Genomic DNA, 19,552 nt, shown 5'->3' on the forward strand with positions numbered 1-19,552 from the left:
CCAAACAGGGTGTCTCCAGCTGTTGCAAAACTCCCAGCATGCGGACAGTCAATGGCTGTCCGGCAATACTGGGAGTTGCTGTTTTTCAACAGCTGGAGGCTCTGCTTTGGAAACAGTGGTGTACCGGACGTTCTTATTGGGGGAGGGGGCTGTGTAGGGGTATGTGTATATGTAGTGTTTTTAACTTTTTATTTTATTTTGTGGTAGTGTAGTGTAATGTTTTTAGGGTACAGTCACACGGGCGGGGATTACAGCGAGTTTCCCAGCGCAAAATTTGCTGCACCTCAAACCCACTGTAAAACCCTCACCCATGTGAATGTACACTGTACATACAAAGGGGGGGGGGGGGGGGGTGCACCAGCTGTTGCAAAACCACAACTCCCAGCATGCATGGTCTGTTAGTGCATGCTGGGAGTTATAGTTTTGCAACAGCTGGAGGCACACAGGTTAGGAAACAGTGAGTTAGAAACAGACAATGTTTCCCAACCAGTGTGTCTCCAGTTGTTGCAAAACTACAACTCCCAGCATGCCCAGACAGCTGAAGGGCATGCTGGGAGTTGTAGTTCGGCAACATCTGAAGGGCCAGATGTTGCTGAACTAAAACTCCCAGCATGCCTGGACAGACAGTGCATGCTGGGAGTTGTAGTTTTGCAACAGCTGGAAGAGCACAGATTGGAGACCATTATACAATGGTCTTCAAACTGGGGCCCTCCAGATGTGGCAAAACTACAACTCCCAGCATGCTCAGACAGCCAAAGGCTGTCTAGGCATGCTGGGAGTTGTAGTTTTCAGACTCCTAGAAGCAGCAGTGAAGATCTTCACTGCTGCCTCTGAGGACCATATACTTACCTGCCGGTCCCGTCGCTGCTCGTCCACGTGGCCGGTCCTCCTGCTGCTCCTCGGTCCCGCCGCTGCTTCAGGTAAGGCCGCCGGTCCCCGCGTGTTCCATCCCCTATGCCGCAGGTCCCCGCGAGCCCCCGCAGTCAATGGCCCCCGTTCTGCCCGACTTCCAGGGGCGGGCAGTGTGGGGGATCTGAACTTTCACCCCAGGTCACTGTGATTGGTCCACAGGGACCAATCACAGTGATCGCTGACCAGGACCATCAATGGATGGTCCTGGGGGGTGAAGCAGAAGTTGTCCCCTGCTGGAAACAGCAGGACTTCTGCCAGTTAACCCGTGCGATGCTGCACATCGCCGGGTTAACTGAATGTCATTTATAAACGTCGGGATGCGCGAACGCACAGCATAACCCGGTGTTTATATATTCTGCGGGAAGGGGTTAATGTTGTTAGTTAACTTACTAATACAACATAGTTTAAATCTGAAAATAAGTCATTGCTATTTTCTTTATATATCTTTTTATTGATATCATGGTCTGTTTGTATTACTCTCCTTAATGTTAATCAACTGTAACAAATAAATGTACTTATTTTTATAATAACTGCGTTATTATTTTATTATATTGCAAAAGTGACACTACCACTACTATAGAACTCATATCTGGGAAAATAGTCGGGCCCAGATATGGTGAATTGCATTGTTTGTATATTTTTGGCAATTCATAACGGTCATAATATTTTTCATATTTTTGTTGACCATAATTACTAATTCATAAATGAGTTATTAACCCCCCCAACAGTCTGGGCTCTGGAGTGAGAGAGCGTCATGGACATTTGAGGCCTAAATTAGGGATTTGCATAGGAGTGGCTGACCTTTGCAGAGATTGAGAGGGTCTCTCATGGAGGGGGCGGGCAACGGGGGCTCACATGCCACTTTAGGGCGGATGTGCAACACGTAAAATCACAGAAATATATACCACCTCCTCAATAGATGGTGTATATTTTGGTGACCAGCACAAGAGTAGCAACATAGCATCTGGATTTACTAAGAGGCGTACCGTTATTATGGCCATAAGTATTGCCTAATCTATAGTTTTTGACTAGGCTTGTATGCAGGACAAGGCCCCAATATGTCCTCATTATGGCCGCACTGATTGGGATTTATCTATTGGGTCTAGTCAATAAAGTATCGGGGTACTGGGCCACAAACTGTTAGGCGTACGTAAGCTTGTTTGAGCTGCAATTAAAAAATCAACAAAGTGAGGACTGTGGAGGTGGAAAACAGTGGCTCAAAATCATCCAGAACTGGGGTCCAGGCAAGGTAACCTACAAAGGGAGACAGGGAAAATTGTACGGGAGAAGAGGGTCGCTATTATGGGGGACAGGGAAACTTGTACAGGGGGGGACGGGGACTCTACAGGCATTGTCTGCAGCGCCGTCTTTTAGGGGGCTCATGATCACTGGATAATGATGAGAGGGGAGGAGGAAAAAATAAAAAAGTGTTGTCTTCCTCTACTCCCTCATTGGCGGACTCTTCTGCAAATATGGAGTTTGCCTCCTCCACCAAAAAAACCCTACAGCAATATTTCCCAAACAGGGTGCCTCCAGCTATTGCAAAAGCAGCCAATGGCTGTCCGGCCATGCTGGGAGTTGTTTTGCAACAGCTGGAGGCACACTGTTTAGGAAGCTGTGCTGTGCTGTTTTGGGAGTAACAGTGTAAGAGTACGTTCACATGGGCATATTTCAGTATTTCTCGCAGCGAGTTTAAAAGAGACAGGCTCTCCGCAGCAAATTTTCAGCAGCGGAACCAATTGATGTCAATAGAGTCAGCAGCAGATTTTCAACAAATAAATGTGTAATGTGTTAAGTCTCAATACTAACAGAAAAGTTCTTGAACAACATACTTTACCTGGCTAATTGTAGGTAATTTGGTCAAAAGCATTTGAAACACTTGTGGTGGTAGAGTCTGCTGCAAAACCTGAAGCAACTGTTGAGGTTGTCCACATACAGCAATGGCATTTGTTAAGTGATCAACTCCTTTTTCAAAATCACCTGGTAACAAAAAAAGGAAAATTATTAAGTGCCAACTCCAATGATTCCATTGTTGTCATGTTTGCATGGAATCAACCAGTTACCAGTTTCACACACACTATATATATTATATTATATATATATATATATATATATATATATATATATATATATATATATATATGCTTTTGGAAGTCCTCCCTCTATCAAGTCAAAAGCACTTTGAAATTCTATTACAAAATATTGTTAGTCCAAAAAAAAAATAAGGTATTACAAGACTCTGCTATGATTTTTGCATCCGCATCACGGGACTAATACGGCTACTCCAAACTACACATTCAATAAATACATTTTATACATACATACACACACACACACACACACACACACACACACACACGTAGAATACCATTCATTAAACATTAAAGTGTACCTATCATGTCCCAGGAAAAAACATAAAAAGTTATATGTTACTCAGTACCTCATCCTGATCATGTACATATAACTTGTATATGTCTAGCTTCTGTATTTCTTTTAAAATCAGCTTATATCAGATCACACTGAATTTCCATCTTCTCTCAGGCAGGGGGCATGTCTCTCTCTTGCCCTCACAAAACTTCCTTCCTCACTTACTGTGTGTCACTGAGCTGTCAGCCAATCACTGCACTCTGATCTGTAACCCTTTCCTCTCACACAGAGAGGAAGAAGGATTACTGGAGTTTTCCTGCTTTAAAACAATGAACTGCAGTGGCTTTTGCGGTGCCAGAGACCGCCGCCGCCACCCTCCCCCTGCCTGTCCTGGGGTCCTGAGTCCTATCACTGCCACCCCATTGCCTCCCCCACATTCCCGGTTTTAGAATTACCTGTTCCCGGGGACCGGGGTCCGCTCTACTTCTGTCTCCGGCGCAGTCCTCCTGAGCTGTCACAGCTGTCCTGAGCGCACAGCGTAACACAGGACAGCGCAGGGGCCAGAAATAGCGCGGGTCCCGGGAACAGGTAATTATCTGCCGTTCGCGCATGTCAATGGACTTGGACGCAGGCGCAGACACGGACTAAATTCAAGATTGAATCTAAGTCCATTGACATGCGCGAACGGCAGATTGCCGTGGAGCGGACATGCGCAACTGCCCGTAATTGTGATGGATTATTACTAAGTGCGGAGACATGCGCCGCGCACCGTATATACGTAGGGAGAGTAACGGGGAATGAAGTGTGCTGATTGGTAGGGATGATATCAACACACAGTGACGTGGCATGACCGGATTGGTTAGTCACGTACCTTGAGTCCAGATAGGCTGAACAATCGGCGCACAATGATGCAGTGCTTTTTGACATCACCAACAGAGGATATAAAAGGGAGAGCGGACCAAACGAGTAGCCATTAGCCTCTGTACCTTGATAAAGTTGGTTTATCCAACGAAACGTCGGGAAGCGGAGGGCTATTCACATTTTAACTAGCAGCTATCAGTTCTTTTCTGTTAATATAGTGGCATCCATAGATTAGTGCTAGTAAAGCACAATACCATTACAAAAGAAGTTATAGGATGCTCATATACTATTCAAGCAACTACTAGCTGTGCTTTTAACCATAACACCGGAGCTCATATATAATTTAAATGATCTAATAAAATTCAGTTTTAAGGGGGGTTTCTAGTTTAGGGTTAACCCCTTTGGGGGCGACCCCTAAAGGTTGTTGTTATATATAGTCACTGAGTCAGACTTACATTAAGGCTGCCATGGTGGTGCTGGATTTGTGCCTGACCGTCCGCACCCGCCCACAGCAGCCTTCTGACTGCACATTTTGGGCCTCTACTATGTAATAAAGCTAAATGACAAGCAATATGGCTGTCAACATGTATGTTATCCAGCTTTCCCATGCTTACTACTGGGGTGACACTAACAAACCTCTTCGTAATGTAATCTCCTTAATAGTGGGGTGACACACTGTAACAAACCTCCTCATGTAATCTCTTTATACTTTGGTGACACACTGTAACAAACCTCCTCCTCATGTAATCTCCTTAATACTGGGGTTACACACTGTAACAAACCTCCTACTCACGTACTGTCATTACTACTGGGATCACACACAGTAGCACCCCCTTCCTCATGCCATCTCCTTTCTGCTCGGATGAGACACTGTAACAAACCTCCTCCTCATGATATTTTTTTTTTTTTTTTACTACTGAGGTGCACTCATTGTAACAAATCCCCTCGCCATCTCCTTACTACTGAGTTGGCACACTGTAACAACCCCCTTCCCCTTGCCATCTCATTACCACAGGTGTACATGTAGTAACATGCTGTCACACTTGCTCCTTCTCCTCTATGCTGAGGACGGAGCTGTGCACTGAATCATTCTCCTTCTCTCACTCGAGCTGCAAAGGGCGTGTGGCCTCCTTTCAGCCAGCCACAGCAGCTCACACACTGCCTGCTCTCTGCGTGTTCGGAGATCCTCACACAGGCTTATAAATCCCCGCTTTCACTTCCTGTATTCCAACTGAGGGGTGCTAAAAAAAAAAAAAAAAAAAAAAAAAATAATGCCGTTTCTTGAGCCTCTCTTGCCAAAGGTATATGTCTATACCTTTTTGTGAGATACAGGGGTGGTTATGTATCTTGCTGGACCTAACCTTTAAACTAACTCATCCACCCTTGGCATAGGATAGGCACCTAAAGTCATTGCAGAAGCACCCAGCTTTCATTTGGTTTTGAGACCAATACAGTTTGGCTGGACCATTTACTTTTGGATTTTTCAATTACTCCTAAATCAAACTTTGTCTGGACCTCTTCTGAGACAGTCTAAAGGCTTCTGGAATTCTGTAAGGTTTTAATTTCCACTTCACCTGAGGATCATTTAGGATCTCCTGATCAATAACATTTGCGAATCCTGGCAAGCTAGAAAACCTGTCATTCTGTTGCAAAAACTTCCTACTCTCCTGTTTTGGGGTACAAGAGTGCATGAGCAATTTTCACCTTATTGTACTCTGGTTCAGGAACCGGAGCATCACAAACCAGTGCTGCCAGAGAGGTCCTTTTTCTCCAAGGTTTAATCAAGTTTACATGATATAACTGCTCTGGTTTCCTTCTCCCTGGCTGATGCATTTTGTAGTTGACTTCCCAAACCTTTTCCAGGATCTCAAAAGGTCTCTGCCACTTAACTAAAAACTTGCTTTTGAAGGTTGGCACCAGGATTAGAACCCAATGCACCTGACTTAAACTCACAAATTCTAGAAGAACAGTTATACACACTTCTTTGGGTTTCTTGGGCTCTCTGTAGGTGTTCCTTCACTATTGGCATCACACTGAAAATGTTTTCCTGCATTTGTGTAATATGATCAATTTAACTTTTTATATTGGGTAGCTTCAGACTCCCAAGTCTTCTTAGCCACATAAAGCAAGGCACAAGGGTGTTTACAGTACAATTCAAATAGTGAAAACCCTGTAGAAGAACTTCCATCTTTACCATCTTTGTAAATTTTTTTTACATGGATTTCAAGGTCTTAATAAACCTCTCTACTAGCCAGTCAGTGTGTGGAAGGTATACAGAAGTCCTTAACTATTAAACTTTCAATATTTTTATACAGTTCTTTCATCGCTTTGGACATAAATGGGGTACCTTGGTCTGTCAAGATTTCTTTGGGAAGGCCCACTCTAGTGCACATATGAAATAACTCACGAGCAATAGACTAGGCAGACATGTTTCTGAAAGGAATAGATCAAAATATATTGATGTCCTCTAGAAGACTTCACTAAATGCAGTCACGACCCCTCCCATAGACTTGCATTGAGGGGGTGGGGCGTGACGCCACACAGGGGCGGAGTCGTGACGTAACGATAATCCTTCCCCATGGTTGGGAAGCAAAAGACTGAAAATCTCCAGCGCTTACGGCAGTACTCACAGGTGGGTGCTGCATGCTAGATTGCGGGGGTCCCCAGTGGCAGGACCCCCGCAATCAGACATCTTTTCCCCTATCCTTTGGATAGGGTATAAGATGTCTTGGGGTACCCCTTTAAGAGTTCAACTAGTCCTCTAGCAGCACTGACGGCTCTTTCAATGCCTGGATTCTTCAATACAGCATTAATAACCAGCTGCAAAGTGTGGCCAGTGCAGCGGATATTGGATCATCCATGCTTCTCCTCCAGGATGTTTGCAACGCTGGTCCATATGTCGGCAGTGAAGGCAATTCTGCTTTTATTAGTGTTAATGGTATATATTCTGAAAACCCTTTCCATTAGTTTGGTGAAAGGTGTTATGAAAGAAGAGTGCATGCAGGGTTTAGCAAACTGACCATATTTCTGAATCCTTTATCTTCAACCATGGACAGTGGTCACATGACAGTGACTAACATTTTTAACCCCTTAAGGACAACAATTTTTTATTTTTGCACTTTCGTATTTACCACATCACCTTCAAAAAATTTGCACAATTTTGCACCTACAGACTCATAATCAGGGCTTTTTTTGCGCCAACCAATTGTACTTTGAAATGACATCAATCATTTCACCACAAAATTTACGGCGAAACCAGAAAAAATTTAATAATTACAGATAATTCATTTTTCATGAGTCCATCATGACATCACCACCATGAGATTGTCCCCTGTAGCTCTAATAGGAACAGGAAACACAGGTTAAATAGGCCCCTTCCCATCCACCCCTCAGTGGTTTTAACTGGTTAACAGTAATTAACTAGAGCATAAACAATAAGTCTATAATACTTATCCCCATAGAAGGGCGGGAATTAAAGGGTGCTGTCATGATGGACTCATGAAAAACGAATTATCGTTAAGTAATAATTCCATCTTTTCACATCGCCATCATGACAGCACCCCCATGAGACATACCAGATAAAAAGGTGACTTTAGGGAGGGACCACAGCTTGCAACATCTTCTTCCAGCCGAAAGACAGATCTTGGGAAGATGTCACATTCAACCTATAATGGTTAAAGAAGTTATGTGGAGATGACCATGTTGCCGCTCTGCAAATCTGTTTGATGGAAGCTGAGGCTTTTTTGGCCCAGGAGACAGTTTGCGCCCTAGTTGAGTGAGCACGAAGACCTTCAGGGACTTGCTTATCCGGAAGATTTATATGCCTCATGGATAGCTATCTTCAGCCACCTAGAAATTGTATTTTTCGAAGCTTTCTTGCCCTTATTGGGTCCTTGGAATTTAACAAAAAGGTTAGAATCCTTTCTCCAGGATTCAGTAGTTTTCAAATAATGAATAACACCTCTTCTCACATCAAGGTTGTGTAAGACTTCCTCCTTCTGATTTTTTGGGTTATTACATAATGAGGGCAATGCAATATCCTGAGACCTGTGAAAATTAGTGACTACTTTTGGAAGAAAAGCAGGATTTAACTTGAAGATAATCCTATCATCCAGGATTATACATATGGTTGTTCAATGGATAGAGCTTGGTGATGGCAACTTACAACACAGTTTTGCAGGTCAATAGTTTTACAGAGGTCTCAGACAGAGGCTCAAAGGGATGTTTGGTTAAGGCAGAAAGGACTAGGTTTATAGGGGTTATCCAGGAAATTTTTTTTTTTTTTTTTTATCATCCCTCTTAGGAGGAGTATTCTGAATTTCACCCTCTACTTCAGAAAAGGTAACAACAGAGTTTTAATCTTGATTAGAATCCGAGTCAGAGTCGAAAGTAATAGCCATTTTTTGTTTTTGTTTTTAATGGAGAAGGCTAGGCCACAGGCATATCAATAGTAGCGGAAGCAGAAGTAAAAGGCAAAGCAGTAGCTCTGGCAGATTGTACTTGTTCATTAATAAGTGAACGAAGCTCATCCATAAAGGATGGGGATTCTTGAAAAACAATTTTGTCAGTGCAGGCTTTGCAAAGAGGTTTAGGATGGGTATCAGTTAATAATACAGCACAGATTCCCCATTTTTTTTCAAATTAGATTTGGATTTAATGGTTTCTTTAGATGATTCTCTTTCTTTTGATTTCTTCAGGGCCTCCTTGTCTCCCTAAGAAGGGAAAGGGATACCCATGAGAATCGAACTATATACTACTTGAAGAAAGAAGGATATAGGGGGGGGGGGGGGGAAACAGCATAGAGCAAAGCAATATGGTGCTAACCCCAAGAAACCTCAGCCAAGAAACACCATGTGATATATAAGAAAAGAGCAGCACAGAAAGTAAGTGAACCCCCCCCCCCCCCCAAAGGCAAGCTACTCACGGGTTCCAGCCGATGCAGAGTGCTCCAGATGAGCAGAGCAGACACATCCATGACTCCAGAGTGATGAATGAACGAACAGAGGAGCAATTTTTATTCCCTCCACGTTTTTCTGGCATTACGGTGGTCGCCGATATCTTGGGGGAGGGAATTCCAGTCCCCAGCCAATGCCAGGGCACGTACGCGACCATGTGCACGCTTGACATCACACGCGTGCACCTCAACATCAGACGCACACGCCCCTGCAGCCCGGAATGGCCAGGGAGCTCCGAGGAGGACCGTGGCCGGCCAAACAAACCCCCTGCCGCATAAACCCACACCAGGCGCCGCAGCAGGAGGAAGGGACCACGAGGCAGCCGCCTGAAGGAAGCGTAACCCCGTGGAGCACAGGGGGAGGGAGATGCCAGCATGACTGTGGCCCCCGCTGCCTGGCAGCCCTGTCTGGAGCAGAAAACCAGCCCACCAGATGTAAGAACTTCACCTCTCCATGTATGCTCCTAGGACCAGGAGGAGCCTATTAAACCTCTCTGTGTTTCCTGTTCCAAATATAGCTACAGGAGACAATCTTATGGTGGTGCTGTCATGATGGCGATGTGGAAAAAAAAAAAATAATTATATATATATTTGTGGGGCAAAATTTAAAGAAAAAACGACATTTGGTAACTTTTGGGGGCTTCCCATTCTATGTAGTCCACTTTTCTGTAAAAATTACACCATATCTTTATTCTTTGGGTCCATACAGTTACAAGGTTACCCAATTTATATAGGTTTATTTTAATTTTACTACTTTAAAATAATTATAACTTTTTTGTACAAAAATCATCATGTTTAACCCCTTAAGGACTGAGCCCTTTTTCACAATTCTGACCACCGTCACTTTAAGCAATAATAACTAAGATGCTTTTACCGATTATTCTGATTCTGAGAGTGTTTTTTCGTGGCATATTCTACTTTATTTTGGTGTTAAATTTTCGTCGTTACTTGCATCCTTTCTTGGTGAAAAATCCCAAAATGTCATGAAAATTTTGAAAATTTAGCATTTTTCTAACTTTGAAGCTCTCTGCTTGTAAGGAAAATTGATATTCCAAATAAATGTTACATTGATTCACAAATACAATATGTCTACTTTATGTTGGCATCATAAGATAGACATATTTTTACTTTTAGAAAAAATTAGAGGGCTTCAAAGTATAGCAGCAATTTTCAAAATTTTCATGAAAATTGCAAAATCTGAAGGGACAGATGTTACAGAACTACAACTCCCAGCATGCCTGGGCAGTCTAGACATGCTGAGAGTTGTAGTTTGGCAACATCTGGAGGGCCACCGTTTGGGCACCACTGTAATAGTGGTCTCCAAACTGTGACCCTCCAGATGTTGCATAAGTACAACTCCCAGCATGCCCTGTCTGGCTGTCTGGGCATGCTGGGAGTTGCAGTTTGGCAACCACTAGGAAGGGCAGCAGTAAATATCTCTTACTGCCCCATTCCTTACCACCCCCCCCCCCCCCCTCCACAGTCGCTTCCCTACCTGCGCCACTGATCTCCGCAGTCTCCAGCGATGATCTGCGGTCCCCACGGCATCTTCTGCACAGGTACAGGACGCCATCTTCTCCCCCCGTTCTGCCCGACATCCAGGGGTGGGCAGAACGGGGGGGGTTTCCATGGCAACCCCCTGTCGTGCACTGCCATTAGTTCTGACTAATGGCAGGGGATAGGAGGAGATCGCAGCACTGCGACCTCGCTCCTATCCCTCAGGATGATTGGGGCTGTCACTGACAGCTCCGATCATCCCTATTTTCTGGGTGATCAGGTCACCAGAGACCCGATCAGCCCGGAATAGAAGAAAATTTTCTCCGATCACCGACATGGGGGAGGGGGGGGGGGGATTACAAAGTGACCTGGACTTTGGAATTTTTGTACGTGTACGCCATTTACCGTGCGGTTTAATTAACATTATATTTTTATAGTTCGGACATTTACGCACGCGGCGATACCATATGTTTTTTTTTATTTACATTTTTCTTTCAAATGGGAAAAAGGGGGTGTTTCAAACTTTTATTACTGAAGGGGTCAAATCACATTTATTAACTTTTTTTTTAACACTTATAATAGGGGACTATTATATGAAATTTTTGATTGAATATACTGATCAATGCTATGCCATTGCATAACATTGATCAATGTTATCGGTACTCTGCTGCTCCAGCCTGCATGGCAGGCTTGGAGCAATAGAACACCGATCGGACACCGAGGAGAGGCCTCCCGATGTCCTCTCAGCTGTTCGGGATGCCGCGATTTCACCGCGGCGGTCCTGAACAGCCCGCTGTGCTAACCGACAACTGTTTTCTCCCGTTCTAGACGCCGCAAATCAGCTTTAATAGTGGTGTCTAAAGGGTTAATACCGAGCATCAGCCCGATTGGCAAAATCCGCTATTAGCTGCGGGTCCTGGTTGCCTATAGCAATCGGGACCCACCAGGTATGAAGCGGGCTCAGCTCCAGAGTGCGCTTCACATAATGGGAGCCGGCTGTGGTCGTTAAGGGGTTAAGATAGAATCTGTTGGAACCAAAGCTTGTTGTGGTGTACAAAGGGGATTTAGATTACAAATTCCCTCTCTTGCTGAAATGATTGAAAAGAAATATATACGTAATATACAAAAAAAGCTATTTCTGTCTGAAATTCATATGTAGAAGTATGTATTTGAGTAGGTTAGTCAGAAAGAGCTTTTTATCTGCATAATAGTAATCATTACTTTTTTAATCCTTATTAATTTACTGGGCTATTCCTTCCTCTGTTATGCCAACATGTTATTTTTCACGTACTTATTCATCACCGTAGTGCTTCTGCTACGTGAGCTCTGCTTTGCTTGTTTGAAGGATGTAAGTGTGATTGTGTGACTAACTTGTTTTAAGATATTTAAGCTACTTGACATTTTATTAAAATAAAAAACCCTTATTAGTCATTTTGCATATTTATCCGATTAATCAAACCAATAATCAATCTTCCAACTAATCAATTTTACAAATAATCGTGAGTTGCAGCCCTAATGGTATCAGGATAGGAGGTAGAAGACGCATGCTTTTACATAACCATGTACACACCTCACCCCCATGCCTTTTCCAGGAGTAGGCGGCACCTGGGAAAGATTGCACTTCCTTGTAACCTTGCTTAAAGACAGTCACCATGTTTTCATTAACAGACGCAACTGAGGTCCCCCGGTTTGATGTGGCACAGCATGCAGACAGGTTATGTAAAAAGTACTGTCAAGTCATATTACTCTCCATGGCCTCTGCCACTATCTCACTGGGCAATGCAGTGCTGCAGTGACATAGTAGAGCATGACTATAGCGATCCATCACCACTCTCTCTACTTACTGCTCTGAGATAAGGAACCCTGGTTGCAACCACTTTTGCACCAAGTGAAACAGATCAAACATTTGTGACCTTAGTGGTTTATCCTGGCAGAGAGTCCATTGTTGTACCCACTGGCCTGGACTGCTAGACTGGTCGAGTGGGCAAGAATTTCAGCCTTTAACTTGCGGTTGTCATTAGAGTCCTGCAAAGCGAGATCGGAAACTTTTTGCATCTCACCAGACAAGTAAGGACTCAGCACTTCATCCCATTGGGCTATAGGCAATTTTTCTCAGTCTGCAATTCGTTCTAAGACAGTTAACCCCCTTAAGGACAATGGATGTAAATTTACGTCCATTGCCAGCTCCTGTTATATGAAGCGTGCTCAGGAGCTTCATACCCGGTGGGTCCCAGTTGCTATCATTAACCAATACCCGCTAATACCAGACATCACCAATCGGACTGAAGTGTGGTATTAACCCATTAGACGCCATGATCAAAGTTGATCGCAATGTCTAAAAAGGGAGAAGAGACATCCTGGCTAGCGTTGTCCCAAACAGCTGAAAGGACGGATCACTGGCTTCTCGCCGTCCGATCTGAGCCTCAATGCTCCAGCCAGGCTCTGCAGGCTGGAGCAATCGAGTACAGATAGCATTGTTCAGTTTATGCAATCTGGGGACAAAAAAAAAAAAAAAAAAAAGGTGTATGATATTATAAAAAAAAAGTTAATAAATGGGATTTAACCCTTCCCTAATAGAAGTTTGAAACGCCACCCTTTTCCCATTTAACCTCTGTGCCCGGTCCCCTGCTATGACGCAGTCACGGGCTGACCCCGCGTCATAGCAGGGTGTTCCCGGCAGCTATCAACGGCCGGGACCAGTGTAATGCCGGACATCACAGATCACTGTGATGCCCAGCATTAAACACTTAGACGAGGCGATAAAAGTTGATCGCAGTTTCTAAAAAGGAAAAAAAATAAAATAAAATAATTTTAAAAAAAAGCATTCCCAGCAGCTCAGTCGGGATTTCCACGGTGAAACCGCGGTGTTTCGATAGATCAACTGTCGACAGGACGACGGAAGGGCCCTGCCTCCTCGACGTCAGATCTCCTCTGCGATGCTCCAGTCTGGCTCACCAGGCTGGAGCAAACAAGCGCAGATAACACTGACCAATGCTATGCTATGGCATAGCATTGAACAGTGTATGCAATCAGAAGATTGCATGCAGTAGTCCCCTATGGGGACTAAAAAAAAAAAAAAAAATGGTGTAAAAGTAGAAAAGAAAAAAAAAATGAAAAAAAAATGAAAAATGTGAATAAACCCCTTACTAAAAGTTTAACTCACCGACCTTTCCCAAATTCCTTATAAAAAATATGTAAACATAATAAAAATAAATCCAGCACAGTAGAAAATGAAATCGCACTCACAGCTCCCGAGATGAAAAAAAGCCGATTTAATAATAAAAATAAAACATGTGCTATCGCCATGTGCATAAATGTCCAAACTATAAAAATATAATGTTAATTAAACCGCACGGTCAACGGTGTATATGTAAAAAATTCCAAAGTCAAAAATTGGGTATTTTTGGTGATTTTGTATATAAATAAAATAAATAGTGATCAAAAAGTCCCATCAAAAAACAAAAAATGGTACCGATAAAAACTAGACCACAGCTAAAAAAAACGTGCCCTCATTTAGGCCGTATGCGGAAAAAATAAAAGTTATAGGGGTTAGAAGATGACAATTTTAAACATACTAATTTTGGTGCATGTAGTTATAATTTTAAAGTCGTAAAATAAAATAAACGTCCTTGTAACCATATGGACCTACAGAATAAAGATAATGTCATTTTTTATTTTTTTTTAAACTGTAATGTTTATTAAAGGTTTTCAAAAAAAAAAGAAAAACAGGAGTGCACTAAAACTCAATCAAGGCATAACCCGGGACGCAGCGATAATGTGTCATTTTTACCTAAAAGTGCACTGTGTAGAATCAGAAGCACCCAAAATTTACAAAATGGCAATCTCATAGACTTGTATTGAGGGGGCAGGGCGTGATGTCACGAAGGGGTGGAGCCGTGACATCATGATACTCCGTCCCCTGCATCACACATCATCAGCCACAGAGCCATCCTCGCTCTGTGCTGCTGAGAAACGGGGGTGCTGCAGGAGAGATCGAGGGGGGCCCCAGCGGCAAGACCTATGCGATCAGACATCTTATCCCCTATCCTTTGGTTAGGGGATAAGATGTCTAGGGGCGGAGTAACCCTTTAATGACCAAGGCAAATTTTTTAAACTTGACATGTATCCACTTATTTGGTAATAACTTTGGAACACTATTCCTTATGAAAGCGATTCTGAGATAGTTTTTTCGTGACATATTGTACATTAGTGGTAAATTTTGATTGGTATAGTCAGCGTTTTTTTGTGAAAAATTCTAAAATTTTGCATAAAAAACTAAATGGAAAAAAAAATTAACTTGTCAAAATTTTACATTTTCAGCTTGTCCGACAGTCACGTTGTACCAAATTATAATTAATTCACATCTACAATATGTCTATTTTATGTGCCTTTCATTTGATAAACGCTCTTACTTTTTTAGAATGTTAGAAGGTATTTAAGTTTAGCAGCAATTTTCCAGATTTTCAAGAAAGTCAAAATCTGATAGATACCCGCATAAATCACCACATTTTTTAAAACTGCACCCCATAAAGAAGTCAGAATGACATTAAAAGAGGTCTACTAATCCTTTTGGCGTTTCATAGAAATGGAAGCAAATCGGAGGCAGAACTTAATTTCATTTTTTTTGCAGGTTTTGCATTTTAATCCATTTATTTTCTGTAACATAGCAGGTGTTGACAGGGAAATACCACTCAAGATTTATTCTCTGAAATTTGACGCATTTAAAAATATCCCATATGTGGCCTTTGTGCACTACGTGTCACACACAAGCCTCAGACCTGAAGTCATGCTGTGTGGATTTTGGGGCCTCCTAGTTTAGGATATTTTGTTGGCATCATATAAAGTTGCAGAGGCCTTTGGGTGCAAAAATATTTTTGGGAGACAATTTGACACTTTCATTGGTACATGTGACACACTGATTGTTGTTTATTTTATTTTTTATGAGGCGGTATGAATAAATAAAAAAATAAATTTTTTGAGGTCGTACCTCATGAGGTATAAACGACATTAACTTTACTCTGCAGGTTGATACTATTCAGGCCAAATTATACCAAATTTATATACTTTATATTTTAGTACATTTATAGCATAAAAACTATTTTTGTTTTAAAAAAATAAAAATAAAAAAAATAAAAAAAAATCATGTTTGTGAGCCATAATTTTTTTTTCACCTACAAAATTATGTGAGGATTTTTTTTTCTCACGCTAACTTTTTTTTTTTTTTTTTGGGGGGGGGGGGGGCTATTCTTGGGCGTTTTGGGGTGTATAATAAAAATAAATTATATAATTATATATCATATATTCATAAAACGTATTTTATTTTTTTCACATTTTAACAAATTATTTTTTTTACTATGATACATAATTCAATGGAACACCCATCTGAACTCCACTGAATTATGCCTATGTCAGTCATTTTTACACTGGCAGTCATAGGTTGACGCTGATCAGCTTCTGTAGCCATGACAATGAAGGCCATTGTCAGGACTTTTTTTGCCATGGCATTGGCACTCTGCTTTCACTTTGCAGAGCGCTGATCGGTATCAGAGGGAGCTCCCTCCTCTGTAACCCTACTAGATGCTGCGGTCTGTGATCGCAACATCTATAGGGTTAACTCAGCTCCAATCCTGAGTGCTACGGGTAGCCTCCTCCGACGGGGCCCCTCTCTCCTCCGATCGCTTCACTTTGTGAAGCAACAGAGGAGACCCCCTACAACATCCCTGCTATTGGTCCGTCTGTACTGACGGACCAATAGGATCGCTTGCTGGCCGGGGACCACTGTGATCGGCTTCACGGACAATCGGCTGTGTAGCACAGCCGAGCTTAATAAACTGTCACAGCGCCTGGTGGCACTGTGATAGTTTATTCTCATCAGGTATATGTACGTGGTTATGCGGGAAGTCATCCCTAATCACCACGTACATGTACCTGATTTTACATATAGGGGGTTAAACAGCCTTTGCCTGAGCCTGCTGCTGTGCAGGGGTGTGGAAATTTTATAAAAAACTACTTGTCCACGGGACTAAAAAGGAGCAAAATCTACTTGTCCCTCATGACGATCCACTTGTCCGGGCCAATTTTCGCTTTTACACTCTAATTTTTTCCTTCTCGCCCTATAAAAGCCATAACTACCTACTATAATGAGACCTTTTAATTTTTCAATAAAATATTCTCTGAACCCAAAAAAAAATATAATATATATACGGTATATAAGGGAAGTGAAATTGAAATAGTAAAAGATAATTTTGCAGATTTGGTGGGTTTTTTTCTGCGCCATTTACCTTGTGGTTGAGGTAACATGTTAGTTTTATACTTTAGGCGCCTGATTACAGCGATACCAGATTTGTATAGTTTACGTCATGTTTCACTAATTCTGAACGTTTTCTAATTTTTTTAATTGCCATTTTTTAACCCCTGTAGCTTTATTTTTTTTCCGCATACCAGGCTATATGAGGGCTCATTTTTTGCGCCATTATCTGTTTTTTGTATCGGTACCATTTTGGTATTGATCTGACTTTTTAATCGCGTTTTTACTTTTTTTTCTGGGATATTATAAAAATTGCAAATCTGTGATTTGGTATTTTTTTTTTACATTTACCGTACGGGATACATAATGTTATATTTTGATAGGTTGTACAATTACGCACAAAGCGATACCAAATATGTTTATTTTTATTATGTTTGCATGTTTTTATATAGGAAAAGGGGGTGATTTGAACTTTTAACATGGAAGGGGTTAATGCAGCGGTCTTCAAACTGTGGCCCTCCAGATGTTGCAAAACTACAACTCCCAGTATGCCCGGACAGCCAACGGCTGTCCTGGCATGCTGGGAATTGTAGTTTTGTAACATCTGGAGGGGCACAGTTTGAAGACCACTAGGTTAATGTGTCTTTCAAACTTTTATTAAAACTTTTTTATTTTTTTTTACACTTTATTAGACTTATGAGGAATCATTAGATTCCTCATACAGATGAATAGAGTTCTATTGAACTCTATTAATCTGTGTGCTCTGTGATCCATTGATAGAGCCTGGTCCAGCCAGGCTCTATCAATGACAGAGCCGGGACAGGAGGAAGCAGAGGTAAGTCCTCCGGCTACCTCTACAGTGGATCGCCCCTTGCGATCGCGCTGCGGGGGGGCGATCCACCCCACTAGCCCACCAGGGAGCATTCACATGTCCCTTTAGACGCCGCTGTCAGCTTTGACATCGGCGATCTAAAGGGTTAATAGCCAGCCGTGGCGATTGCCGCATGCTGGCTATTAGCGGCGGCCCAGCCGGGGCTGCAGAGTACGGAGCGGGCAAGAATCCCGAGCCCGCTCCATACATACTGCAGAGCGCCGCATGCATCTCCCCGTGCAGACGTGCCTCCTCCCCTCAGCTCTCCGAAGCTACAGCTGGGGGGAGTGAAGGCAGAGGACGCAGGTCTGCATGGGGAGCAAGAAGCCACGCCCCCTCATCTCCCCCCGCACGTCTGCAGAGCAGGGAAGAGAAGACAAATACACAGCTTCTCATCTCCCCTGCTCTGCTTCCCAAGACACAGACTGCAGATCGCCGCCGCACTTGTCAGGTCCGGCCCTGCTTGCCCGAAGCTGGGCTAAGGGCCGGACAAATTCACCTGCCCGACGCCCAAAACTGCTAGTCCCCGGCGTCGGCCGATAGGAATTTCACCTCCCTGCTGTGTCACTGGTACTGTTGCTGCATAGCCTCTACTTGAGCCTGAAACTACTGCTGTGTAACCTTGTATTGTTGTTGCATGGCCTGAGTCTGCTACTCCATAACCTCCGCCTGCTGTATGAAGGCTTGTGTCAGTTGCTTTCACACTTCCTCCATAACACTGTCCTCTTTCAGTGCTGAAGCTGCTTTCATCCAGGACATTCACCAGTTAATAGTTTGGAGACAAAACTTGCATGCTGACCGATCTCTTTAAAGGGCCGGTTCACACTATGTTTGTAGTTTACGGGTGCCAGAACCAGTTGGGAGGAGTGAAAACCGGCCACTCCTGTGTCCCAGTCGGAATCACATTCATTTCAATGAGCCGACTGGGGTTAAACGCTGACTCTGGTCGGCTCATATATGGTTCTCTAACCAGACCTAAAACAGTGGTATACCATGCTTTTAGGTCCGGTAAGAAAATCGTATACGGGGCAAAAAAGGAGCCGACCAGAGTCAGCGTTTAAATCCGGTTGGCTCATTGAAATGAATGTGGTTCCGGACAGAATACGGGAGCGACTGGTTTTTGCTTCTCCCAACCGGATCCGGCACCCGTACACTACAAACGTAGTGTGAACCCAGCCTAACAGCATTTCGGAGGGGAGCCCTATTCTGCCATCTAGTAACACAGCATATATTAAAGTCCTTTATAAGCCAGGTAAACCACCAGAGAATCCTGGGTCTTACAGACCCATATCTTTGTTCAATGAGGATCTCAAACTAATGGCTAAGATTATGGTAGACCGACTTGCCACCTTTCTGCCCTCCCTCCTTGGTCCGCACCAGTCAGGCTTTGTCAAGGGTCATTCTGGAGTAGCTAATATTAGATCAGTCTTGGCCGCTTTGGAGGCTATCAATTGGCAAGGATACTGTTCGGACCCTGCTGTACTTCTAGCCATCGATGCTGAAAAGGCATTCGACAATGTCAGTGTTTCATGGCTGGACAGTGTCCTTGAAAAATTTGGGTCAACTGGGGCATTCAGGACGTTTTTTAGGATAGAAAACCCGGGGTGTAAATCTTAGCTATGGATTTACACCCCAGGTTTTCTGTCGGATAATATAGCTTTACAAAAGGGTACAACGCCAGCGGTGCCCCCTTTCACCCCTCTTGTTTGACTTGGCTCTGGAACCGCTAGCAGTCCAATTAGTGGAGTCCTCTGGTTTCAGCGGCATCCAGGTTGGGAGCCAAAGATATAAAGCTAGCCTGTTTAGCAGACGACATGCTCTTGTTCATGGGGGCCCCCAATTC

General features: G+C 43.2%; 1 protein-coding gene across 2 annotated transcripts in view; it reads right to left on the bottom strand.

Annotated features, from left to right (window-relative positions):
- TOMM20 (translocase of outer mitochondrial membrane 20) overlaps positions 1-19,552 on the bottom strand; it is a 95,357-nt gene that overhangs the window by 19,015 nt on the left and 56,790 nt on the right. For both annotated transcript variants that reach the window (XM_056566985.1, XM_056566984.1), the window contains one exon: positions 2,750-2,892. In XM_056566985.1, coding sequence (XP_056422960.1) covers positions 2,750-2,892 — 143 coding nt within the window. The remainder of the gene's footprint in view (positions 1-2,749; positions 2,893-19,552) is intronic.

This window comes from Hyla sarda, chromosome 3, assembly GCF_029499605.1.
Source record: "Hyla sarda isolate aHylSar1 chromosome 3, aHylSar1.hap1, whole genome shotgun sequence".
Taxonomy (NCBI): Eukaryota; Metazoa; Chordata; class Amphibia; order Anura; family Hylidae; genus Hyla; species Hyla sarda.